Source organism: Balearica regulorum, chromosome 2 (genome assembly GCF_011004875.1).
Source record: "Balearica regulorum gibbericeps isolate bBalReg1 chromosome 2, bBalReg1.pri, whole genome shotgun sequence".
Lineage (NCBI taxonomy): Eukaryota > Metazoa > Chordata > Aves > Gruiformes > Gruidae > Balearica > Balearica regulorum.
This window is the reverse complement of record NC_046185.1, coordinates 110,175,163-110,199,337: the sequence shown is the minus strand read 5'-3', so window position 1 is coordinate 110,199,337 and position 24,175 is coordinate 110,175,163. Positions and strand designations below refer to the sequence as shown.

The window sequence follows — 24,175 nt, the reverse complement described above, 5'->3', positions numbered from 1 at the left end:
AAAAAGTAGAGGTTCAGAAATTGTCCAAAAGTGATCTTTAAGTGTTTGTGCCTACCTTACTCAATCTAGGAGGGGAAAGAGTCAGCTGCCGTCCAACCCACCACAGCTTTCACACAAAACATAAATTTTCACAGGTATTTTAACGGCACCCTGGCTTCACCAGGGCTTGGGTTCAGCTCTGAACATCCAGCTACAGCAGATGAGACAAACTTCTGTAATGCTCCCTCCTATGTCATCCACCAACTAAGTAAGGACCTTCATGTCAGAAAGAGAGAAAGGATGCAAGCCCCAGCACTGCCTGTCCTTAGGTGGGTCGTCAGGACCAGCCCCAGAGCAACCCAGGGAAAGCACAGTAACCCTGCAGGAGCAGAGACACCACTAAAGAGCTGCTCCCTCCAGCCCCGCGCACCATTTATCTCACAACCAGCAATAGAGCTCAACTGGTAAACGTTAGTAGAGGAGACTGAAATTCAGGCTGCAAAGCACAGGACTCATTTTTACACAGTTTTGGATTAGCATCTATGCAGATTTTTGTCCATATGGTGATTTCGAAACACTTTCAAAGACTAAAGATGCTGTCCAGAAATTCCTGTCAAGAGGAAAAGGAACCAGTATACATGCATAGCTTTTTTCTGGTTTTTATTTCAAGAATTAGAAAACTGCATTCGTGCTTTTATTTTGTGCAATCTGATGAAAACAGTAGCTGTGGCAAAAGAGTCAAGAGAACAGCAATCAATAATAATCTTGCAAACACAGTGCTACTGAGAGTAATGAGTAATTCCTCATAATCCCAAGTATGCTTTTTCTAAGCCCATAGTTTTATTAATACACAGCTACTCAGCTCTTTGTAGGAGTTGATAAGGATTAAGAATACAAAGAAATGTAGTAAATTCATTAGCATAGAAGGTCTTCCTATACCACAGTGTCTTAAAAAGAAAACTCCTAAATAGGATATTGACCTTACACAACTAGGTTTTGAATGATAAGGTACAGTCTTACTGAGTCCAGACCAGCTTAAAACCTTTCCAGGTCTTTCCTAGGTCTCTTGCCTCCCCTACAACAATTATATTTTATTGCATAGAAACATTTCTAATGTATCACTCTAAGGTTTAATAGACAGCAAAACATCATTATAGGCACACACCTCAACACTGTTTCCTTGCTATCAAATAGAAGTGATGCACAAATGTAATATGAAACTTTGTCCAAAATTCACACCCCATAAATCAAAACTTCTGATACTTCCAATTACTCATGACTTCCATTTCAATCATCTTCAGCAGCTCATTGTCGAGAAATGCCAAGTATCTGCCCTCGCCAGTCACACCCTACAAAAGTGTCGCCACTTGAGCCTCTCAAAACCATCACTCCTTTGAATGATATAATTTTTGTGCCCTGTAAAGCAAGGCTCTTGAATCTGTACAAACTCTAGGCCCACACACAACTCCAGTGATCTCAAACAGATCACACGTAGACTTGAAAGAACGCATCTGCCAAAGCAGCTTGCTGAATCAGAGCTATTGCTAATTATTTCCATTAACCACTTTTCGCAACTTCCGAACAAACTCATGCCCTCCTTTGACTGCAGCATTCAGCAAGTGTTAAATCCCTACTCTCACTTTAGTTACATGCACTTTAAAAATCTGTCTAATGTACTTTTATAAGTGCTACATAGACAGGAGCTGCTTCAGTACCGGGTGGTATAGCAGTTGCTGTGGTAACACCATTTTTTTCCTTAAGTATAAAGCAAGAGTGCCAGAGGCCTCTATAAACTAAGAACTGCACATTAACCTATCGTCTCAGGACTATAGTAAATAATTCATTTTATTTCAGAGGGAGGGAGATACGTATATACATACAAACACGCTTCTTTGCAAGAGTTTTGGGTCCAACACATCCAGTGTGCAGGTGAAATACCACTCAATTCAATGAAGTTCATTCCAGCAAGTTTAGAGATATTTGCTTTTTGCTAAACCATCAGACCATCGCTTTGGCTGGCAAAAACCAGTGCTGAAGCCACATGACTTTACATGGCCTAAAGAATTCACCTATCATATTCCCATCCAACAATATATCTAGAAACATTCTTTTAGGAAAAGAAAGTGGAAGGACAATTACCAGAACACGTACTTACTAGACTTACTTTTAAGCATACCCAGTCAAAAGACTTATTTCAAGTTACAACACTGACACCACAATACCTTGTGATGTGATTATAATTTATAATACCTTCTGTTTCAAGAGAATTACTTTCTGGCGTAGCCTTCATATAACACAGTGTGATATTCTACATCAGTTTTTCCCTTTAAACTAGATGAGAAGAGTTTTCTTAGGCAAATAAAGTCATAAAAAAAACCTGATCCTGCAGTCCTGGCAGGCAGAATATCCATAGACTTCAAAGGAATATTATTGCCTAAGGTTCGCTGGATTGAGCCTCAATAGAAAATGCGTGTCCCTGCTGCAGCGTTACTGTAATTGAGAAGCAAGAGTTCCAGATTTTCTTCTTTCTTCTCCAGCTCTCCATAATTTTACCTTTTCCATAAACTCCCCTGCATGCAGCTGCAGTGCTTTTCTCCAAAGTTGCACGTTCTGAAGCTGAGGAGCCTGACTCAATTTGAGGTCCTCCTTGAATTCCACTTTACCACTCGCTGCCAAATACATCAGGAAGGTGGAGATGGAGCAAGCAATTTTACCGCAGCTAGTGGGCCAGTCAAGATCATTAGTTTAAGGATTAAATTTTTATGGGGTAAAGTGCTCCTGAAGCTGCATAGGTGGAGATTGGAGAATATATTCCCCCAGGATACATTCCTACCTCTACCGCCACCCCCTAAAGTAAATTAAGCAAATAAACGTGGGCATGTGGCAAATCTAGGAGGACAGACTCTGTCTATTTAGCAATAGGTACATTTCTGTTCCCCTCCTCCCTAGAGTATAGAAATGAAACTCCACCTACAGGTAGGTAAGGCAGCTCCTCCTTCGCACGGCATGCTGCAGAGGTGGAAAGTCCACGTTCAACTCTTCATTACGCTTTGTATTATCAATGCCACTGCATTAAGTATGCTGAATATCACCAACAATATCAGAGCCGGAGCATTTCACCGCTTGACTAAACTAATGACATATAGAGTATTTTCCTGCTCTCATCACTGTATTATCAGTGCAGTCGAACAGACAGCTACATTGCTTAATGCCCTGTTAAATACTCTGTGCTATTTATTTTCTTGCAAGAGAACTTCTTTCTCTTCCCGCTTTGGATTATAGCCCATTTTGCCTCACATTGGTTAAATAATAAATTATCGGTCAAAATCACATGGATGGGATGAAGGGGGGGAAAAAGAAAAGTTAGGAAGTCAGTAGCTGTAAACATACATTGACGTAGCTTGTAAGTTATGGACAAAATTTAAGTGCTTCTGCATTTTTTTAGAATGGCATATTAAAGTATATGAAATATGCTTTTTCAATGTTCACATTCCACTAACTGTTATGCCCCCCCAAAAAAAACCCCAACATAGAGAAAACTAACAACAAAATAGAACTATAGTCGACTTTTTAGCTATTTTTCAATTTGAGACAAAACCCACAATGCCACTTCCTATTTCTGCTGACCTAGCGAGCGCTTGGCAGAGGTAATGGAAAGGCACCTATTCTCCACACCCGGGACCACTACTTCAGGTGTAAACCCACCCCGGCCCAACCCAGGTGAGAGAGCTCTCGGCAGTTACAGCAATTGTGGATCTGACCCATTAATTGTCATTATTTATTGGGGTTTTTTTGAGTTATTACACCTTCAGAGTGAAAGTCTTATTTTATATAATTACATAAACACAGCTGATGGTAGCAATTTATTCCAGGGGCTGAAGACGTTCATTGGCAATCTAACAATGGAGGGAATTATTGCTGACAATTTTACAAAAGCTTTTATCAAAGTTTATGGGCCATTAAGCCCAACAGTGCGATTACCAGTACGGTATCATCACTCTCAATAGTACAGTGTTGGCCCAGAATAATCCATTTTCTACTCCTGTCTATTATAACTAGTCTGTTTACTCATAAGTCATATGTTTGCTATTTCTGAAATGATCCAAGTCTTTGAAACAGTATTTAAGTTTAATTCACAGACAGGATCCAATTGGTACCCTATTAAACCAAGAGAAAATAGCCTGAGTCCCTTTTGAGTGCCCACAACTAATTCAGATTTTCTCTTCATATAATGAAATACACAATACAGATGTTACCTGAACATACAAACACACATGTATTAAATTCCGTGATACACAGAGGCAGCTCTGAGAAACAGGCAATACAATAAAAAAGGAAATATTTCTCTCTAAAATCTCAAAGAATTCAGTTCTTGACCTGAGCTTGGCATTGGCACCTTCCATGTGCTATGCTATCAGGAATTAATTTGGTTCACAGTGACTAATGACCAGACACAAAAGAAACAGAGAAAGTGTTAATTAGCTGTTTTTACTCTTAATTCACTGAATACTATGCACTCATTGATGCAAACCAGACTGCTGCCCTTCAAATCAAGACGACCCTCATTTAGAAAAAGGGTCTGTTCTTCCTTTCTTGCGCTTGACAAATCTTTTAAGTGTCAGGGAAAATTATCCACACATACTGATGGGAGCATCTTACACACTGATGAACACAAACTTCCATGGTGCTGGATTAGTTCATCTACCATAGAAAACTGTGATAAAGTGATGCTGCCTAGGGGATCTGCCTCATTAAGGAGGGAAAGAGAGAACAAGAGCAGCTCTGAAATAATAAAATCATTAACAAGAGCACCTTGAAGAGCTTATTAGGTAGGAAACAGACTGACAATGCCATTGCTCAATACTTAATTACTTTTTGAAGACCAGATGGAAATGAGACAGCATTTCAATGATAATCCTTTCAAATCCCAGACAAAAAGAAAAATATCAAATGGATCCAGTAATTGGACATATATCCTAACACAGATGTTTTAAGAAATGAGCAGATCCTACCAGATAACTGAAGATGCTGAAGTTTTGACTTCACCTCCTACTGCAGATATCCTCATTGCAAGTGATCAAATTAGGAATTATAAATGGAAGGGATCACATTTTTCCTTTTACACCAAATAAAGACTGCTGCAACTCAACTACTTTTCCTCCTTTCCAGATACGTGGAAGCCAAGTACACAACAAACATGACTTGCATGTTTCCCTTTCCAGATCTGCAGTGAAATACTTATCCTTGCTCCCGCTCCCAGAGACTGAACTTCTGCCATTAATTTTGAGGAAGCAATAACGGCATCAACATCTACCTAGATGCTACAACCACGACAATAAAGGCAAAGCATGGAGCTGATGCCACCTTGCAAGCCTCATGCACTTCATTCTGTCTACTGCACAAAGACACCAGCTCAATTCTAATGTTGGCTTTTCTCTGCTACACGAGTGAAACTTTAAATGGAAGGCTGTGCTCTGTCCCCAACATGTACAAGTACACAAGGACCAGCTAGAGAGGTTTTCATTAGAAAGCCAAACACTAAATGGTCCATTTGTATGAGTGATCAATGCCCCATCAGCTACTGTGCCTCAGTAAGGACAATCTCACTGCGAGCGATCAGATACCAGTCAAAATTCAAATACTGAACCTGAAGAGGGAAAGACACTCTTCATGGGCATAATTCATCTTCTGCTCACAGTACCGCAGGTCTCCACTGAAAAGACATGGATCAGTACCTGAGGGAGGGGAGATGTGGCTGTTATTAGCTTTTCTGACAGCTTGTTTTTCAGGGAGTGACTTCTCTCCCTTAGTCTGGCTCTGAAAACAAAGTCACACTTCCACCACTTCCCAGCTCTCGGCAAACACCAAGGATCCCGTGTCCTACATACTGCTCTGCGGTGCAAAACCCATGTTCATGAGGAGACCTAACAGCTTCAATTATGGTCTAGCTCTGACAAAGCTTCCAGAGTCAGGATTTTGCCGACTAACACTTCTGTTTCCAAAAAAATTGTTTGTTTTGTTCCAGTTTCATCATTTTTTTGCTTGGGTTTTCTGTTTGTTTCTAGGAAGGAGGGTGTAGGCATGGCCTCGGTGCAAAACTAGTCTGAAGAGCAGCACAAAAAATTGAATCCTGTTCAACAAGTGAGAATGTCAAGTTTCTATTCATGAGAAAATAAGCTGCAATAAAAATGGAGAGGAAAAAACACTCTACACACGTAACAGCTTTTGACTAAAGGCCTTTTCTGTCCGGTGGTTCCCAACATCGTGCCAACCAGTGATGGGCTCTCACTCAAAGACTTGAGGACATCTCCCCCTGCTTTATTTATGGGGGTGTGTGGGGGGGGAGGTTTCCTTGTCTTCACATGCCCAGGAGATGATCTCCGTACCTTCAGATTTAATGCATTAGAAGCAAGCTTGTCAAACATTAGTCATATCTGTTCTTACCACAGCTTTCCTTTCCCAATAATTAAAGGGAATGAAGAAGGATTCCCCCCCCCCCCAGCTTCCAAAGTCATAGTTTGTGCAAAGTTCACCACCAATGCCTTCAGGTAGGAGAACCAGTAACTTTCACTTGCAGAAGAAACTGTGATCACATATGCAAACCAGTATTTTTGTCTGGCACTGAAGATCTGCTATCTTCATTATTTTGAAAGGCTGTTTTATCAAATAGGTATCCTTAGTTTCTTACAGATCTTTTACGTTACATTGAGTGAAAAAGTTGGAAAGAAACACGATACCAAAATTTTCTCCCAAATAAAACAGATGATCATCTGGCCAGCAGGTCCCCAAATCTTATCTATTCTCCATATCCCCAAAGTGCACCATCAGCCAGAGCTGCTTATTGCCTTTGAAAGCTCAGGATGTATTTTCTTAAATTAATCAACGCTGCTTTGTACATGGTATAACCAGTTATGACAGAGTAGTAAAGTGACCATATTTTTTCTTTCACAACACCAAAACCACATAAGCTTTTTCAATTGCATAATACAACTACTTAAAATTAAGACAAACTACAAAATAACATTAGGAAACAGAGGCCAAGACGACCTTTCCTTCCCTGTCTTGTACACTGAATTACAATGCTCTCGTCACAAGTCCAAACGCAACAGCAGAAGTTGGAGGTGAACCGTGAAACACGTCCCCTTGGAAACACCAGCGATAATGTGCAATCCATGAGCACATCTGAGAAAAGCAGTTTTCTGCATCTCTGGTTATGGCACATCCATTGGAGTTGATGGTCCAGGAAGACATGAAGGAAAGCTAAGACTGCAGCAAATTGCAAATGTTTGGGAAGCACCTGCTTATTAATTACCCACTACAATTAAAGAAAACGGAGATGCACTTGGCAAGGTGACTCCTTTTCCCTGTTAAGTATCTGCTTGTGGAAAATTAATAAGAAAACATAAGTGTTGAAGATACAGCACAATGCCACCTGTACAAAACAAATGTGTATCTCATTTTAATGTAAGCTTTGGTTAAGTGGCTTGTGTTGAAATGCCACCTAGCATTCCAAGTGTAACCCAACTTAATCATATCTATTGAAAACCACATAATAAATAACATGAAATATGCAGCATGCCATCCTAATTGCCGAGGTTGTCTCATTTACTAGAAGTCATTTATTTATTCAAATGACTTGAACTACGTGATTCAATCTGAATCATGGGAACTAGTTACTGATTTGTGCAAACAGCCTCTCACTTCTTTGCTAAAGGCATTGTTGAAATAACTGATCCAACTGCTAAAACAAGCTTCTTCCTTGAACCCTGCCTCCTTCCTTAGTCTTACCTCTCGAGTGAACTTCAGAAAACAAGATTGTTCTACAAAAACATTTTTGAATGTGAGAATTTTATTTTTTAAAAACAAACCTCAATTAATTGCGTGCAATGAAAAAATTGTATTTCCGAGATGACAGAATTGCTTAGCAATAGGGAACTGCACATGCAGTCATAATTGCACTTTGCAGAATTTAAGTACACAGCTCAAGAAGAAATGTTTACCGCCTCAGACGTGAATCAAATTCGACTTTCAGAAGTGCACGTATGTCTCCTGGGTCTTAACAGGGGGTGTGAATACATATCCACAGGTAGAAGCAGCTATAGTCTTTTTGGTTTGGTTTTTTGGCGTTTTTTGTTTTGTTTTGTTTTCTTTAATTTAGGCCCTGCAAAATATGAAAACTGCCATCACAACTGTGCTGCAGCTATGTAGAAAGCATAATTTAGGAAACAATTCAGACTTTACATCTGCTTACAGCCAACCTTGATTTGGAGCTACTGCCTCATGCAGCTGTTATTCCAGGAGGTGCTGGGGCTCCCCCCGGGGCAGCGGAGCAAGGGGCCAGGCATGCTGAGCCCTACCGCAGGTGGACAACGAGCACGCTCCGGTCGCAAGGAGCCAAGCTAGATGCATGTCATGTAGGTCACCTCATCCCGGGCTCTGGCCAGCCTCCATCAAGCGACATGTCCCCAGGGAAGGACACACAGAAAGGCCTTCGGGAAAGACGGGAATGATGCTCTGCACGAGCCATCATTTCAAGGCTTCTGAATAAGGTGTTGGTTACCTTCAACTCCAGGCAGTGTTTATCATTGGCTTGGGCATGGGGCAAGAGAGGCCAAAATCCTAGCAGGCAACTTCACCAGCAGCCAGCTGTGTTGCCTCAGGCAACCATTCAAAGCCTCTGTGGCTCTGGACAGGCAAAATACTACTTTTCCCCAGCTAGAAGAAGTGTTGCGCGAGCTCATAGTGCCCCAGTGCCAAAAGCGGCTGATTTCCAAGGCTCTTCTGGTTATCTTCATATTTACTGTTGAATCTGGTGACGGGAAGGCAGGGATCATGCCACTGCATTTTGATTACCAAACGCACACAAACCCCGTTCCCACAAGCTGATAATTTTCTTCTTGTAAAAGCCAGAGCTAAAATACTACTATCCTGTCATCAAGACTGCTGGTTTATATCTTCCCCTCCTTCCTTCCACATTTTCCCCAGGAAACGTCCTGCCTGACACGGTCCTTGCCGACTCACCCAGCCTTGCTGGCCCCAGAGCCCCAGGAGGAGCCGTCTACCCTGGCAGAGCGGTTCTGGTAAAACCGCCTTTGCTGGTCCTACCTTTTTTTTTTTTGTTTTGTTTTGTTTTGTTTTGTTTGGGATGGAGGGGGCTGGCAAACCCACTGCTTTTCCAGGGAGCCAGAGGGTACACCTGGGGAGGCTACCCACCCTTCGCGCAGCACCTTTGCAAGGTAAAGGAACCACAGAGCAGTAACCACTAGACGGAGAAGGCTTTTAACCCACACAGCAGCACTGCCGGCCCTTGGGGCATTGCTACTGCTCGGCAGCTTTCACCCCGCCTGCCCAAAGCCCCAGCCTGCCTGCTTGTGCACCTCCAGCCAGGAGGTTGCGAGCCTCCAGCTCCTCCTCCGGCCAGAGGTTAGCAAGGTATGGTGAAGGCACCAAACATATGTAGGCCAGGGAGGTAATGGACACCAAGTTTTTTTCTTTTTTTTTTTTTAATTACTTATTTATATATTTTTTAAAATTTCATTATTTTTATTTCATTATTATTATTTCATTATTATTTTTGTTTCATTTGATGAAAATGGAAAAAAAGTGATCACAAACATTTTGGACTGCATTTATCTCTCTACTTAATGTTCACCCAGATCGGAGCAGAACTATTTATATGTATATAAATGACAGTTTACCCCACCCCCAAAACCTTAAGTTTTTCAGAGGGAGGAAGAAGCGAACTGAAGTTAGCTCATTAATTTGAGCCAAACTCAGCAAACACGCCTCGGCCAGAAAAATGAGTGGGAGGGAGGCATAAGAAAATCAAGTGGTGTTCTAGTATTTTCAAAATAAACCTGCAAATTTTCATTTCAAACAGCATTTCATTTTCCTTCTTACCTAACTTAAAAGAAAAGAAATGGTCTCAAGTCAAATTTAGTCTACCAGATTATCTTAAACTAGGGGGGGTTTGTTGGTGTTTTGTTGTTGGGTTGTTGGTTTTCTTCCCTTCACTAGAACCACCCTGACATATTTGTTTTAGTTTGACTGGAAGTTAATCTTTTTTTCCAGGTTGGTTTTTTTTTTTTCCTCTTCAACCACTGAAACAAACAAAACCCACCCCTGATTTGATGCACCTTAATAGTACGACATGCATGCGAACACGTAGATGTTTACTTTCATGTACACAGATGTGCTGGGCAGGAGAAGGCACGCTGGCAGGAGGAGGAACCTTGCATAGACCTGTCAACAGGCAAAACTCATTTTGCATTAAAACTTCAAAACGAAAGCTCACACGCCTTTACAGGCTATATAAATCCAGCGCTGCTCTCTCCTAGCAATGCCTTCTGTTCTTTAAAAAAAAAAAATTTTTAAAGGTGCAGTGTGGTAACAAGTGTACTTCTTAGCTCAACAGCCAACCCACATGGCCTCCTCTTTTCACTATGGTCATCAGAAAGTTTTCCTGTTCAAACACACAATCTCACAAGTGGGTTTCTCACGCTTCTTCCCTGTGAGCATCCCTCAATAACATTATTAAGCACAGGGAGCACAAGACCCACACCTAAATATTCTCCCTATAAGACAAACTACAAAGGCACGTCATAGTTCTTAATAAATAACAATCTTGTTTCAGCAGGAATAGATGTTTATTTTGGTACAACTTCTCTGTACAGAGGAGTACTTCTTTTTTTTTCACATTTAGTTTAGGAATGACTTCTGCTGCACATATTCGTGCCAAATGTTCTATAACTATTTCTGAAGAAAAAAAAAAATACACTATTACTCAATACTGTTAGGTCAGCAGAATTCAGCTCTAAAAAAGAAGTATTACAGTCCCATTTGCTGTAATTGGAAGCCAAGAAGTAGCACATCAAAAACCAGAATGGGCAGGAACGATACTGGATCTCATACTGCACCTACTAATAAAGCGTTCCTGGAAGGGAAGGGGCACAGAAGAAGGTCAAATCGATATATTTTTAACAGGGTCAGCGTGTACTGCTCCGAGCTGAATGACTGTCAGAGTCCACAAAACATCAAGCCGTAGATTCCCGTGCTGCATACCATTAACTCCTGGCAAAAAAAAAAAAAAAATTCACCTGAACACTTTCTACCCCCACCTACACGACGCTGATAAATCCGTAGTGCTGGCTCCCCACGTCCTCACACGTTTCACGAGCTCTCCAGAGCCAACAGGTATGAACGGAGTGGTCCTCAGGAGCGGAGGACTTCTGAAGAGTCGGATCCAAGGCAGCTTTTCCATCAGCCTCATTCAAAGGATGCATCCCAGAGGTGAGGGCCCATCTGCTAATCCTTCGTCGTTATCCCCGCTCTCCTGCTGTACCCCTTAGCTCCATGAAGCAGCAGCTCCCGCTCAGTCATTGTCCCCAGCACAGGAGCTGGCTGAAGCGCTGCTTAGGCTTCAGAGAGGCAAATTCTGCGCTAACTTCACCAGCCGCACCTCGGGCAAGACGTGTTGCTCAAGCTAAGCTCGAGGCGAGAGCAAGGCAGGTGACTATCCCCTCACAGCAATAACTGTTGCTTCAGTATTCATCGGAGGCTATGCACCTTCTACAACTGCTACAGAGCAAATCCGGGAAATGAAAAATGAGAACATGCCTTCCACTGAGGAGGAAATAAAAGCTCCGCTGCCTTTCCTAATAACTTTCCCTTTCTGCTAAAACTAGCAAAATCCTAGCTGGATTAAGTGCGATTCCTGTGCCAGCTGAGCCCCGACTGACAGAATTGCATTTTTCCCTAGTAGGTGTGCGATGAGAGCAGTATAGCAGAATGGAGTTTGGAGAAATTATAAACACAAATAGAAGACGCCTAATGCAATTCACACATTTCTAAAATAACAATTGCTCTAGCTAGCAGGTCATCTTTTTACAGAATAAGATCTCGCCCCCATTTTGAATAGTCTAAATTAAAAAGGTTTCTCGGCTGGGTCACCCCACCAAGTGCTCCTATTTTAGGCCATCCAGAGGATGCTTTTGTGGGTACAGGCAATCCTGGGTCCCCCAATAAAGTTCTCCAAGACAAAGCACTTATCTGACAGTACAACCACGTTTGCATTACACAAGCACTTTTGGAGTACAGATCCGAGTCTAACTCGAGATTTGACACGAGTTCTCATACCTGTAAACACCAACGCTTATAACATAACGTGCTGACAACTGATTTCAAATGTACATTAGTTCTTTCTGGGATACTCACATACGCAGGGCAACTGTACCCCCGATGCACACATGCTTGGACTAATCCAGAAGTTTGTGGCAGTATCAACAGTTTCTACGCAAAACCATTGCATGCCATCCTCCCTAAAATTAAGTAAACCTTTCACTAGACTTGTTTCTGAAGAGCTATTAAGCAAGGACAGATTGTGCTCAAGGAAGATAAGGACACCTTCTGAAGGAACTGGTTTGGCTAGTCAGCTATCTTGCTGCTAAAGCTAGCATATCCCAGTGATTTCAGTGATACATGGATCCCCGAATGCAAAAGTCAGCCCTGAGGACCATATTGGCATCGTGCGACACTCCCTCAAAGTCTCTCTCTATAAATTAACAAATAAATTAAAATGGACTACCCTGATTGTAAAGTCTCCAGGGCATTGATCTTGATTTCTTATTTATCTCTTATTTAATATGCTCTTGATGCAAGAAGTAACACATTTGTATTTACTACTATCACTTCTGTGTGTAGTTTGGTCACCACGCACACAGGCTTTTCTGAGAGGTCATCTCTTTTGTGACATTTTACACATAGTCACCCTATTTTGCAGGCTGCTCGAATTAAGGGGGTGACTGCTGGCACTTTACCTTCCCGTCCCTGCTCATCAGAAATTGCTCTTAATGATAGGAAGATTTGGATGTTGTTCTTAATTATTCACACATTGAAGCACTGGAGTAAGAGCCACTCTATAGTCAAGACTACTTATTTAATTACATTATTTCACCAAATTGGATTGTATCAGTATCTAAATTCCCGTATGTCTAACTGCATTAACTGCCAAGGCTGCACAGATTTCTTTTAGTTTCCAAATCCAAAAAAGTTCCAAATCCAAAAAAGTTCTCCCTTTACCAAGGAGAAAAAAAAAAAAATAAATGGGTGCATAGACAAGACCTTAAATAATAAACAAATACCTACACACACACATACGCTCCTGTCTCCGCATAAATTCAGGAATGACACAAGGGAGTACCAGCAACCCGGGTACTGTAACAGGAGCATGAGACATCCTTCACCTGCGACTGAGTGCCTGGCACCAGGCAGGCAGAGGACACTGCCGACTCCTCAGCCAAGCTGCAGATGCACGGGCAGCTGCCCGCTTCTGGGAGGCCCCCAGGCTCGCTCCCACGACAGCCCCCACCAGCAGGCACATTTCACAGGGAACCCCACTGCGAGATCTGTGCTCCCATGGAGCAGTGGCCAGGTTACACCAGAGGGCATCTGAAAAGGCACTGGATGCCTGTGCGTAACCGATCAAGCCGTACACAATCCACAAAGATTAGTCCACTTGTATACATCTGTCACAAGTAAGTATGGAATAATACACAGTGCAGAAACTACAAGACAATGTAAAGGGCAGCAACAAGTAATAGCAGTACACACGTAGCCCACAAGTAAACACTGCATAGGATATTAGATGGAGCTTTTTCATTTCATGTGAAAATGACTACTTCCACATCCTTAAAGAACTTAGTCTTACATGGCTTTCTGGAAAACAAAGGAAAACTATCAGGTACGGACGGCCATCGCAGCCAACTTCTGCAGCCACCAAGATGCCCAGCATGCTTGCATGCACGCTCCCAGTGCTGAGTGGCACGCTCCCATCCCACAACGGCTGCAGCTACAGATCAAAACTAGTGATATAAAACCAACATATAACAACAAAAAGCAGTTTGCTTAACTGTAGTGCTGTCATGGAGCACTGACACACAAAACAGATATGGGTCAAATGCATCCTGCGTATGTGGTGTGCCTGCTGTCACAGGTACTTATCTCAGGTACCACCAAGCAAGCCGTCCAGGGTACATTACAGGAAATCCGGATTAGTCCCATTGTGGTTAATCTGGGTCAACATCAGAGCAAGAAGATGGAGACAGAGGTGGGTATCAATCCCTGTGAGTGTACTTCAGTTTCCAGCAACGCTGTTTGGTTCTGAATATGCACAGTTAGGGGTTTTTTTTGGATTCTTATTGACTACAATGTTATAACTAAACCAGTTTTCTCTCATCCATATTCAAAGAACTCATTCTAAAATTTTGAGAAAGGACACAATTGTATTTAAATTTCCATTCAAACATTACATTAATCAGATTTTATAGGTTGATTCTGATATTCTTTTAACAAAAACAACATTTGCCCAGGTATTCTTTTTTTTTTTTTTTTTTGAAACATGTCCTCTTTTTGCTAATATACAAATCAGGTTGAAATTTTTAAAAGTGTAATTTCATATGCAGTTTAAACTTCTAAAATCTACAGAATTCAGCCTTAAAACTCAAGAGTGTGTTGCATATTAGGGCACATTTACTTCCAGAATTACTCCGAATTCTGATACTGGGTCCTGTCACTTGACCAAGGAGGCAGGTTCTCAACATACACCGATGCTCTCTTATCTGCTGGACCTGTCACTTCAAACCAGTACCTCACAATTCTCAAATGCCGCTTCATTTTGTACCCAGACTTACATTCTTGCTTATCCTCAAGTATGGGGAGAAACTAATAAAGACCAATCAACCAATTCACACTTCCCGAAGAAATTCTTCAACCTTCACCTCTGCCACTGAGGCTCCAGCTCTCCTCAGAGGAACAGTTACTTGCTGACAGAACATACCGAGAATAATCTGCGGGGTTTATCACTTAGCTGTTGATTATTAAGTAATCCTCAAATAACTGGCACCTTCCTAAGTTTATGAGACACAGAATTAAACAGTATAAACAAGGTATTTCTCCTCACACTTTATATATTCTACAGGGCATGTGCACCTGAGACTACATCTCAAAAGACTTTTAACACAAGCACAGCAGATGGAGTCACCTTGCTTCTCATCATTTTCAAGGGGGGGGAGGGGGGGGGTAGAAAAAGAAAACCAGGAAAGAAAAACTGCCCATGTTACATCAACAACAGGTAGGAACTTGATTTCTGGAACAAGAGAATCTCTCCACTTTTTGAAGGTTGTGCAACTAGTTCTTTTGGACGGGGTGTTTCTCCCTTTCAGGGCAGTTTTACTGTTTACACTCACGAAAGACTAACTCAAATGCTTTAAGCCATGCATCACTCCTTCTAAAAACTGTTAGTTCTCTTCTCCCGCTTTTTCTTTACAAAGAAAGAAAGACTGGGAAAAAAAAAAAAAAAGCCAAACCAAACCACCCAAATCTGCATTTTTTTTTTTCCCCTAGCTGGCAGATTTCCAAGATAAAGAGGACTGCACTCTGCCTGGAACTGCAGCCGGGGCCTGCTCTCCAAACTCACAACAGAGACCACCACACACAGAGAAAAAGCGACGGATCTGACCAGCCAGAAACGTTTTCTCACTCTCTAAACCAGTTTCTCAAAAAAAAAAAAAAAAAACCCAAAAAAACAAAAAACACAAACCCAAAACCACCAACCCAAAACCACCAGCACCACCAGACAACCCGAGCCGGAGGCGCCCGCTCCGCGCCGTTCCCACGCACGGCCGTGCCGGGCGGTCACTGCCAGGGGTGACAGCGCCGGCAGAGTCGGGACAACGGCTTCTTCATGCTGGGTCACGCAGGGATAAATCGCTCCTCTTTTCAATAACCGGGGAACCAGAACCCACATGAAGAAGTTTCCCTTCTTTCCGCGTCCCCCCGCCCCCTTCCCAGGTGTATACTTTTTTTAAAAAAATCTTTTTTTTTTTTTTTTTTAACACCACAAGCGGAGGTGTCCGGGTCAGGGCGACAGACCGGTGTTACCGGAGCGGCGCTTACTCGGGAGCTACGCGGCTTTTCCCCGCCGCTCTCCGCGCCGCCACCGCGGTGGTGCCGGCAGCGGCGGTGCGGGACGGGGGCGGCCGCGGCGGGGCTGAGCCCGCTGCCCGGCCAGGGAGAGCGCTCCGGGGAGCGATTGGGCAACGCGGGAACGGTGGGAGAGAAGAAAAAAGATACACGAAAGGAGAGAAGCACAACCGATGCGTTAAGGCATATTCCCTTTTATTTCCTCCACCCCCACAAAAGAAAATAAGCCTAGAATCAGGAAGTCAGAGCTCCGCGATCGCTACTATAGGTTTGGTTTCGTTCCCTTTTCTCCTCTTTCCCTGTTTTGTTTTTGTTGTTGTTGTTGTTGTTTTTTTAAGGAAAGTAGTATTTGGGACTTTCCCTCCGCCGCTCCCCACGGCAGGCCGCGGCGCGGGGCCGTCCGCAGCCCCGGCTCCCGCGGTCCCACGGGGCGCAGCCGGCAAAGCGGCGGCGGGACCCCCGCGCCCCCCCCTTACCTTTCTTTTCCTCCACGGCGGAGCAAAGACCGACGCACCCCAGGAGCAGCACCAGGACAGCGGCCCCGCGGGGCCCGGCGGCGAGGGGGCTGCGGCCGCCCATGCTGGGGGACCGCCGCTCCCTCGGAGGGGTTGGGGAGGTCGGATGGGACGGACGCACGGAGGTTTCAGCGGAGCCGGTCCTCTGCTCTTCTCCCGCGGCCACGATCAGCTCCTCTCCGCCGCTCTGCCCTGCGAGGCTCCGCGCAGCATGCTGGAGGGCGGCCGTCGAGGGCTGCGCGCACACGTGCGTGCCCCGCTGCGGGCGGGCTGCTGCTGCCTTCCTCCTCCTCCTCCTCCTCCTCCTCCTCCTCCTCCTCCCTCTGCTCCCCCTGCTGCAGGCGGCGGCGGGTGCGCAGGGGCTTGCGGAGCGGCTGGAGCCGGCTGCGGGACGGGGCGCGCCCGGCTGCGCTCTCCGCCCGGCCGCGGAGCGCAGGGGCTCCCTCTGGGGACGCTGAGGAGGAGGAGGATTGGGCGGGAGCAAGGACGAGGAGGGAGGAGAAAGCCGTGGCGCCTTCCCCGCTCAGGTGGGGAAGGGGCAGACCTGCCACCTGTCCCGGGATGTAGGCTGAGAGGAGAGATGGGTGGGGACAGGGTAGTTTAGCCGCCCCTCCACGCTCGGGAGGGTGAGGGGGATGTCCTGCTTCTCGGTGGCTTGTGTCTGGCAGCTGCCAAAGGCACGAACACGCATTTGCGCCGCTACTCGCAAAAAAGCAGCGTGGCCCTGGCACAGCTCCCCCCCCCCCCCCCCCCCCGTGTCCCCTCCCGGGGAGAGGCCGGACCCCCACGGAGGGGGGAAGCGGGGCAGAGTCTGTGTGGGAGCGCGGGTGCCCCGGGGTGTTTTGCAGCTGAAACCCCGTCCCGTCCCGTTCCCCAGGGAGGGGAGTGCGGGCAAGGAAGGGCTGAGGCGCTTCATCGGAGAGCAGCAACAGCGAAGCGGCTCCGGAGGTTAAATCCGCTCCCTCAGGGGCGCATCCCCGGGGCTCTGGTCCTGGTCTCTGCTCCCCCGAAATCAGCGGAGCCCGCTTGGCTTCTCTGCCAACAGTCCTGTTCTCGTTCTGGTCATTTTACCCCAGCGCTTGCAAGGCCAGGTATGTGCGTGAAATAAAACTGCACTGTTTCTACGCTTGTTTTAGCACAAGGATAACAGGGTGCGTATCTGTACATACTGTTTCTATTCCCTTGCACCGGCAGTGAGAAAGTGCTCCTTGCTCCGCATAGCGAGTTACTTAATAAACACACAATATTACAAGTGTTCTTGAGGTGCTCCAGGGACATCCACAGGCATTAAGCAAAAGAGCACATGCATGGTGCTCCTTCACTCCCAACATCTCCTGCCCTCAACCCCCCACCCCGAGAGGCAAACCCAAGCTATTCAGTGAAATATGCTTATGGTTACAATCCCTTCTTCTTTTTTCTTTTTTCTTTTTTCTTTTTTCTTTTTTCTTTTTTTTTCTTTTTTCTTTTTTCTTTTTTTTTGTTTTTTCTTTTTTCTTTTTTCTTTTTTATTTTTTCTTTTTTCTTTTTTCTTTTTTTTTTTTAAACAGGCTGCTTCTCTGGAAAGTGGGAGGAAGCACTGTCTTGTCACTCAGGCTCTTAAACAGGACATAGAAGTGTCACTTGTCTGGGCTGGGATCTCTTCGAGTAAATAATGATTCAACATTCAAACTTGTTAAAAGCTGGTGGTAATTTCTTCATAAAGCTCTTGTGAAGACTTGGGCCACACAGTCAATAGGATATGAATCCTTAGAACTGTTATGATTAATTGGGAACTCCAGAACCGAAGTCCATAATGACATGAGGTTTGGGAGATTACGTGCTAAATGCCTGTGTCTATCACCGGGCGCTGGAACACAATAGATTGCAAAATAGCCACTGAGTGTATCTTGACTTTCCTCTGTGATGCATGTTCCTCTGAGATGCATTACTTTTCTCCTACCAGTCAACTTCCTCTGTACAATCTTTTTCTGATAGTTTAACTAGTTACTGTCCTAACCAGGCAGAGAAAACCACTATCCCGTTTATCCTAGCACAAAACCCGGTGCCTGACTACATGCCTTTAACCAGCCATGCCTGTAATCATTTATTAAGATGAATTGGGTTACAAGTCAGCTTTTGTGTGCTGTAGCTGACATTCTGGTTTGATTATATTTTGTAAATACTGTGAAAGATGTACTTTGAAGTAAACTCAGACATTAGTAACATCCGAGGAACCCTACTCGTATGATTTGTTTTGTGGCTGTAACTGAGGGCAGAATCTGGGCCAGTACGATATTAATGGCAACTGCTTCAAAGATGCTCACATAGTGCAACCTTGTAAACATTCTGTGTATATGATTAATTTTCATTTCAAACGAGGATTTTTAAAAATGAGAGGCGCAGGAAAAAATTATCAACTTCTAGGGAGGGAAGATTTGCAAAGCAACCTCAGCACAGACTACAGACTGCAGCTTGCGTTATGAGAAGGGCAGTGCAGTTAAGACAACAGGGAAATGAACCTCAAATCAGTTCTGTAGATAAATACAAACTAAAGAAACATGTGCCCCTAGACATGCACGTTGAGCATCGAGCTACCACTATGGAAAGCAATGGAGTTTTTAAAATCTAGAAACAGAAAGGATACGAAGTGACAACTGGAAAACAAACTAAACACAGGAAAAAAACATGAAAACATCTTTTGCATATGAGCTCAGTGGAGAAACTTGTCCAAGTCCTGTCCTGACATGCAAAAAACCAAATGCTTGCTTTGCAGTATTTTTCGTGCAATTGTGATTCTACCTGCTATACTGAGCAGGAACATTTCATACTTGCTTCACCGCCCATCACGTACTACCCTTACATGAAAGCACATAAAACCAAGTATTTGATCCTAACTAAGCTCCTCCTTCATGCCTGACATGATGGGCAAGGAAAGAGTAGGCGACTTCCCCTTTAAATTTGCTTTCCCACACTGCAGATGTCCACTACAGGAGACTCTCATCTGCTGCTGGCAGTGCAGTACTGCTGAAGGGGCTGCACAGCAAGCTGCCGTAAATTCTGTCTTCCCACCTTTTTGAGCACAAATGTGTTATTTCCATGGCATCTGTGCTCTACTTGCCAAGGTCACAAGATACATAAAGAGGCTCTAAGACTGAGGTTTGAGATGCTTATGATCACAGGCAGGTCTTTCAGGCCTTTTTAACACAACTGAAGAATTTCTGAAACAGTTTGAATTCAAACCTGACATTTTCCCTAAACAGCTGGTCACGTACCCAGACTGCCTGCCTTTGTGGAACTCCTTTGAAGCTAACTTAACTACATGAATTTTGGCATGGGCATGCAATATTCCTTCATATTGCAAAACTTTTATTACCAGCTGCATCCATGTGTGCATGGATCAAAGGTCGTGGGACAAAGGCCAACCTTTTGACCACCAATTATTAAATTAATATACATACTGACAATATCACACTAAATGCAACATCTTGCTTCAGCTTCCTTTTGACATTACAGTACGTCCTATTTGCTTTATAGCACGTATGTATCTCCTGTCTTTATCTTAAGCATAAACACGCTGGCCTATGAAGTAAAGTCCATGTAAGCTGGTAGTTCCTCCATATGAAGATACTGCTGGATTGCAGAACTGAACTGCGGTTGCTCACCAGCACTTGCCTGCGCTGCTGAGCTGATTATTTTGCCACATGTGGAGAGAAGTAACTATAAGAGGATGAATAACTGATTTCCCTATCAGTGGAAAAAGCAGGATTAACTCTCCTATCTCCTCCACATTCCCTCAAAACAGACTAGAGTCTCAAAATCATTTCAAGAGTAAAGAAATCCCTGCTGCTGGGTCCTTTCCTTGAATGATACAAAAAATGTATCGGTTTTCATTATCCACAAAGAAGTGGGTCAGCATTTGCTCCACCAAAAAAATTAATCAGTAACTGTTCCTTGATGGCAACGTAGCTGTTCTCTGCATGTTGCAAAAGTAATTTTAAATGGTAGGCTTTTTTACTGGAAGAGAAGAAATGAAGCAGAGCTGAATTAGCAGGGTTTTACAAACCAGCTTGCTCAGATTTCGTTTGCATGGTGTTTGAGATTGTGGACATTGTAGTTTGCATTGTGGTTTGTATTCTATGATTCCTCACTGAGGTTTTAAAGCAAGGACTGAGGTAATAATTCGTGGAGCTTTATGGCACTTTGCATGTTGAAAACATTGCACAAACATTAACTAATTTATCTTCACAAATCTCCTGTAAAGCAGGTTAGTAGCTATCATTTCCATTTTATAGATGTAAAATAATTTGCCTTGGGCAGAGTGTTAGTGGCAGAGCTAGGGCTATCACTCAGGAGCTTTTTATTCTAAACATTATACTTAAACTTCCTTGGATGATGATGCTTCTAGAGAGTACTCCTGATGAAAATGTATCTATTTTTACACACTTAGATTTTCTCTCTCTCTCTCTCTCTCTCTTCTCTTAATGCTGTTTGTGCATTTGTATAACAGCATTTAGAAAGGACAAGACCAACACACACACACAGGTGCTGGAATTAAACCTTAATTATAGTGAATTGCATAGTCGGTATTTCAACACGTGACCATGGTGTTATCTCGGGAGGGTTCCTACATGTTCTTTTTTTTTTTTTTTTATGTCCAGGTTTATCTGTCATCTCAGTCATCAAGTTCAATGTCACATTTTCCAGGGAAGCTTTACTTAACTCAGAAACAGACTTTTAAATGTTTTATACTCTGATAGAGATTTGCAGCACCAGCTTATTCACTAATGAAAGTAGGCAATAAAAAAGTAAATACAAAAATAAAACCTGTGTGGCCGTAGCGGGTTTTAGTACCCAAAGATACTACGCCTCCCATTGCACAGGAGAAAGTGTTAGCTATCTAGTGTCTGAATTATGGCTCCTCTTTGAAAAGATGCCCAATTTTTGGCCAGTATAAAGCAGAAAATTTAAAAAAAAAAAAATTACTCTGTGCATTTTAACATCTAAAATAATTACACACACACACACAAAAGGATATAGCAAATTCTTTCAGTATTCAAGATAAACATTACAATTCCTAACATTAACTGAACAATGTTATCAGGGTATCATGGGAATAACTATACTATATTGACAAAAGCATGCAGTTTTAACTCCCATATAGTTATTATTTCCCAAAATTTCTGCTGAACTGCTGGGGAATGTGGCATCTCCATTGCCATCTAACAGATCATTTCCAAGGGTAGAATACATTTCCTGCTCAACAGCATCCATCCCTTTGGTGTTTGTAACATCATGTAGGGACTACTGTGGTTTTTCACATACTTTAACAAATCCTGAAGCTAGGCATTTTTTTTTGCTATGTTCTTACTTCAGCAAGTTTTAAAGTTTGCGTGGGCAAGGACATAAGGACTGATACTGTGATGGAACGAGGTATGTTATATCCAAAATCTTTGTTACTAAACAGTACAGTAGCTCCCTTCAGAAAAACAAGCTTCTGCCTTATTTCTGTGCTCTGTAGGGTGACTTACCCTGATTTTAAATACACTCTTTCGCTCAACCAGAAATCATATATCTCTGTATGACTGCAGCAAGTGCAATTTGAACACGTTCTCAATAAATTGGATGCCAGTAGAAGTGGAGCTAACGTCACCACATCATACCATATAGTTACTCAAGATGGGTGACTAGTAATGGTAGGTGCCTGGTTATGGACACCAATACTGCTAATTGCATTACTCTCACTGTCCGTTCTATACAAGTGAAGAAAGAGTTTTATACTTTTGCTCACCTAATTCCTGACCCACTGCACAGGCTGTCATAGCCCTCGTATGTCCACAGTGACAAAGAGGGACAACAAGGCATGAGCCTGTGCCCCAAATTTCGCCTCAGGAAGAGTAAAAGTGCCATGAAGCCGAGCTCGGGGGTGATGGTTGGCTGGGGGTGGTTGTGCTTATCCTGCCTCTTCCCCTTCCCTTCCTCTTCCCCATCAAGTCCTTTATCTATCCCTGCCCAGCTCCCACCCGAAGGTCAATACCATGTGCAAATATAGCAAGAGGCTGCTCAAAGTACTGTCTCCTCAGGTGTTTGTAGTGCTGCGAAATCTGCGGCAAAGAGAGAGTAAGGAAAGCTGATATCCCTGAGTCAACGCACAAAGAATGTGATTTGCATCAAGGGTGCGGCTAATGGGGGTTTCTTCAGATTCAGCCATCTCTCTTCTGCTGTTTGCAATCAAAGTGGACACAGATAGGAGTGATAAGAAATTGCAACACTGTGATCCTCCTAAACAACTGCAGCTACCAGTTCTTATGTGGGCTAGCGACTATAAAAGAAGTCAGCCTTCCCTTATATCCACTCCTTATCTTGCATTGTGGAGGCATCTCTGCCTTAACTCACTTTTCTACATAAATTCTTAAATGTTACTCAAATGAAAACAAAACCACACAGAGGCTGACTACACTAGTCAATTCAACATTTTCAGGACCATTCTTCAGCATGTAAATGAACTGCCACAGAGCAGCTTGCGTCCACCAAAATGTTAAACTCAAGTCTCCAGACTGGCATGGTTACCTCCAAACTACCTACCAGGAGCGATATTTGGCCTCTGCTAACTCTCAAACCATGTTTGGGAGACTACTAGCCAGCCTAGCCTGGGACTGTTCGTATATATTAATAGCGCAGATTATCTAGCACAATACGCAGGGAACACTCCCTGCATAATTGACCAATATGGACATGGTCATACCTATTTCCCAATATTTCAAAGTCAGCAATTCTGTTTCTTACTCATCTCAGCATGCACATATTCAAAAACTGGAGTATCTCAGTAGGCAAATTTTCCTTTCTAGCCAAAAAAAAAAAAAAAAGCAAAGATGATGATAATCACTTCTTTTCTCCCAGCCCTGTAAGACAGAAAGTACCCTAACCATTATAGACACTTCATTGCTTGTTGCTTCTCTGTGACTCTAGAGATATGCCATTGAAATCACTACCTTGCATTTTCCACAGGAAAAATCAGCCCAGTAGCAAAGCTGTCACTGAAGAGAATGGGAAAAAGATTTTTCTGTCATGTATGCTGAGGTTGTGTCTCCAAAGCACTTTAACCACAGAGTAGATGGTCATTTTTATTTAAATCAAAATAAGTCATAATACTTAAAAAAAAGTCTATCACATTTTATTCAGCACTGCATAGCTAAATAATAAAGATATATGTGGCAAAGGCCGAGCAATTCAATATGATTAATCTAACCTATATCCCAGAGATATTGCAGCTGTGCTGAAACAAATCCTATAGGACATGGCCAGGCAGCCAGTTGCCTCTTTTTCTCCTTTATCATATCTTTAACTTCTGAAATCCTTCTCACGTAGATTTTCTGCAGCATGTTGGAGATTGTCACCAAATATGACTGAGCAGAAGAGCAGGTTCTGGAGAGCAGAGAGGTCGCGCAGTGCCTGACTTCCCAGCAATGGCATCTTTATTTTCTAATGAGGAGTAGCCAATGTAAATGCCCCAAAGTATGGCTTTACAGCATTTTGGTCAGCGTAGTAATGTGCAATATTTAAAACTGAGATTTGAGCAGGTAACATGGTGCTGGAGGACTGGATCTGTAAAGTAAAACAGCTGATACAGAGGTCCTGACACCTTCACGGCATGTGTTGCTGGGTGTTTTAGTTCAGATTGCCTCTCCTGTGTTCCTAGAGACTGAATGTCCATTTCTGGTTGGAAC

The 24,175-nt window shown here is 43.3% G+C and overlaps 2 protein-coding genes across 3 annotated transcripts in view; one reads left to right on the top strand and one right to left on the bottom strand.

Annotated features, from left to right (window-relative positions):
* EGFR (epidermal growth factor receptor) overlaps positions 1-16,926 on the bottom strand; it is a 163,085-nt gene extending 146,159 nt beyond the window's left edge. Inside the window, exon 1 of one of the 2 annotated variants that reach the window (XM_075745293.1) lies at positions 16,434-16,926. In XM_075745293.1, the coding sequence (XP_075601408.1) occupies positions 16,434-16,536 (103 nt within the window). In that variant the 5' untranslated portion in view covers positions 16,537-16,926. The remainder of the gene's footprint in view (positions 1-16,433) is intronic. The other variant, XM_075745292.1, reaches the window with a different exon arrangement.
* SEC61G (SEC61 translocon subunit gamma) overlaps positions 1-24,175 on the top strand; it is a 329,059-nt gene that overhangs the window by 156,495 nt on the left and 148,389 nt on the right. The gene's annotated exons all lie outside the window — the stretch shown is intronic.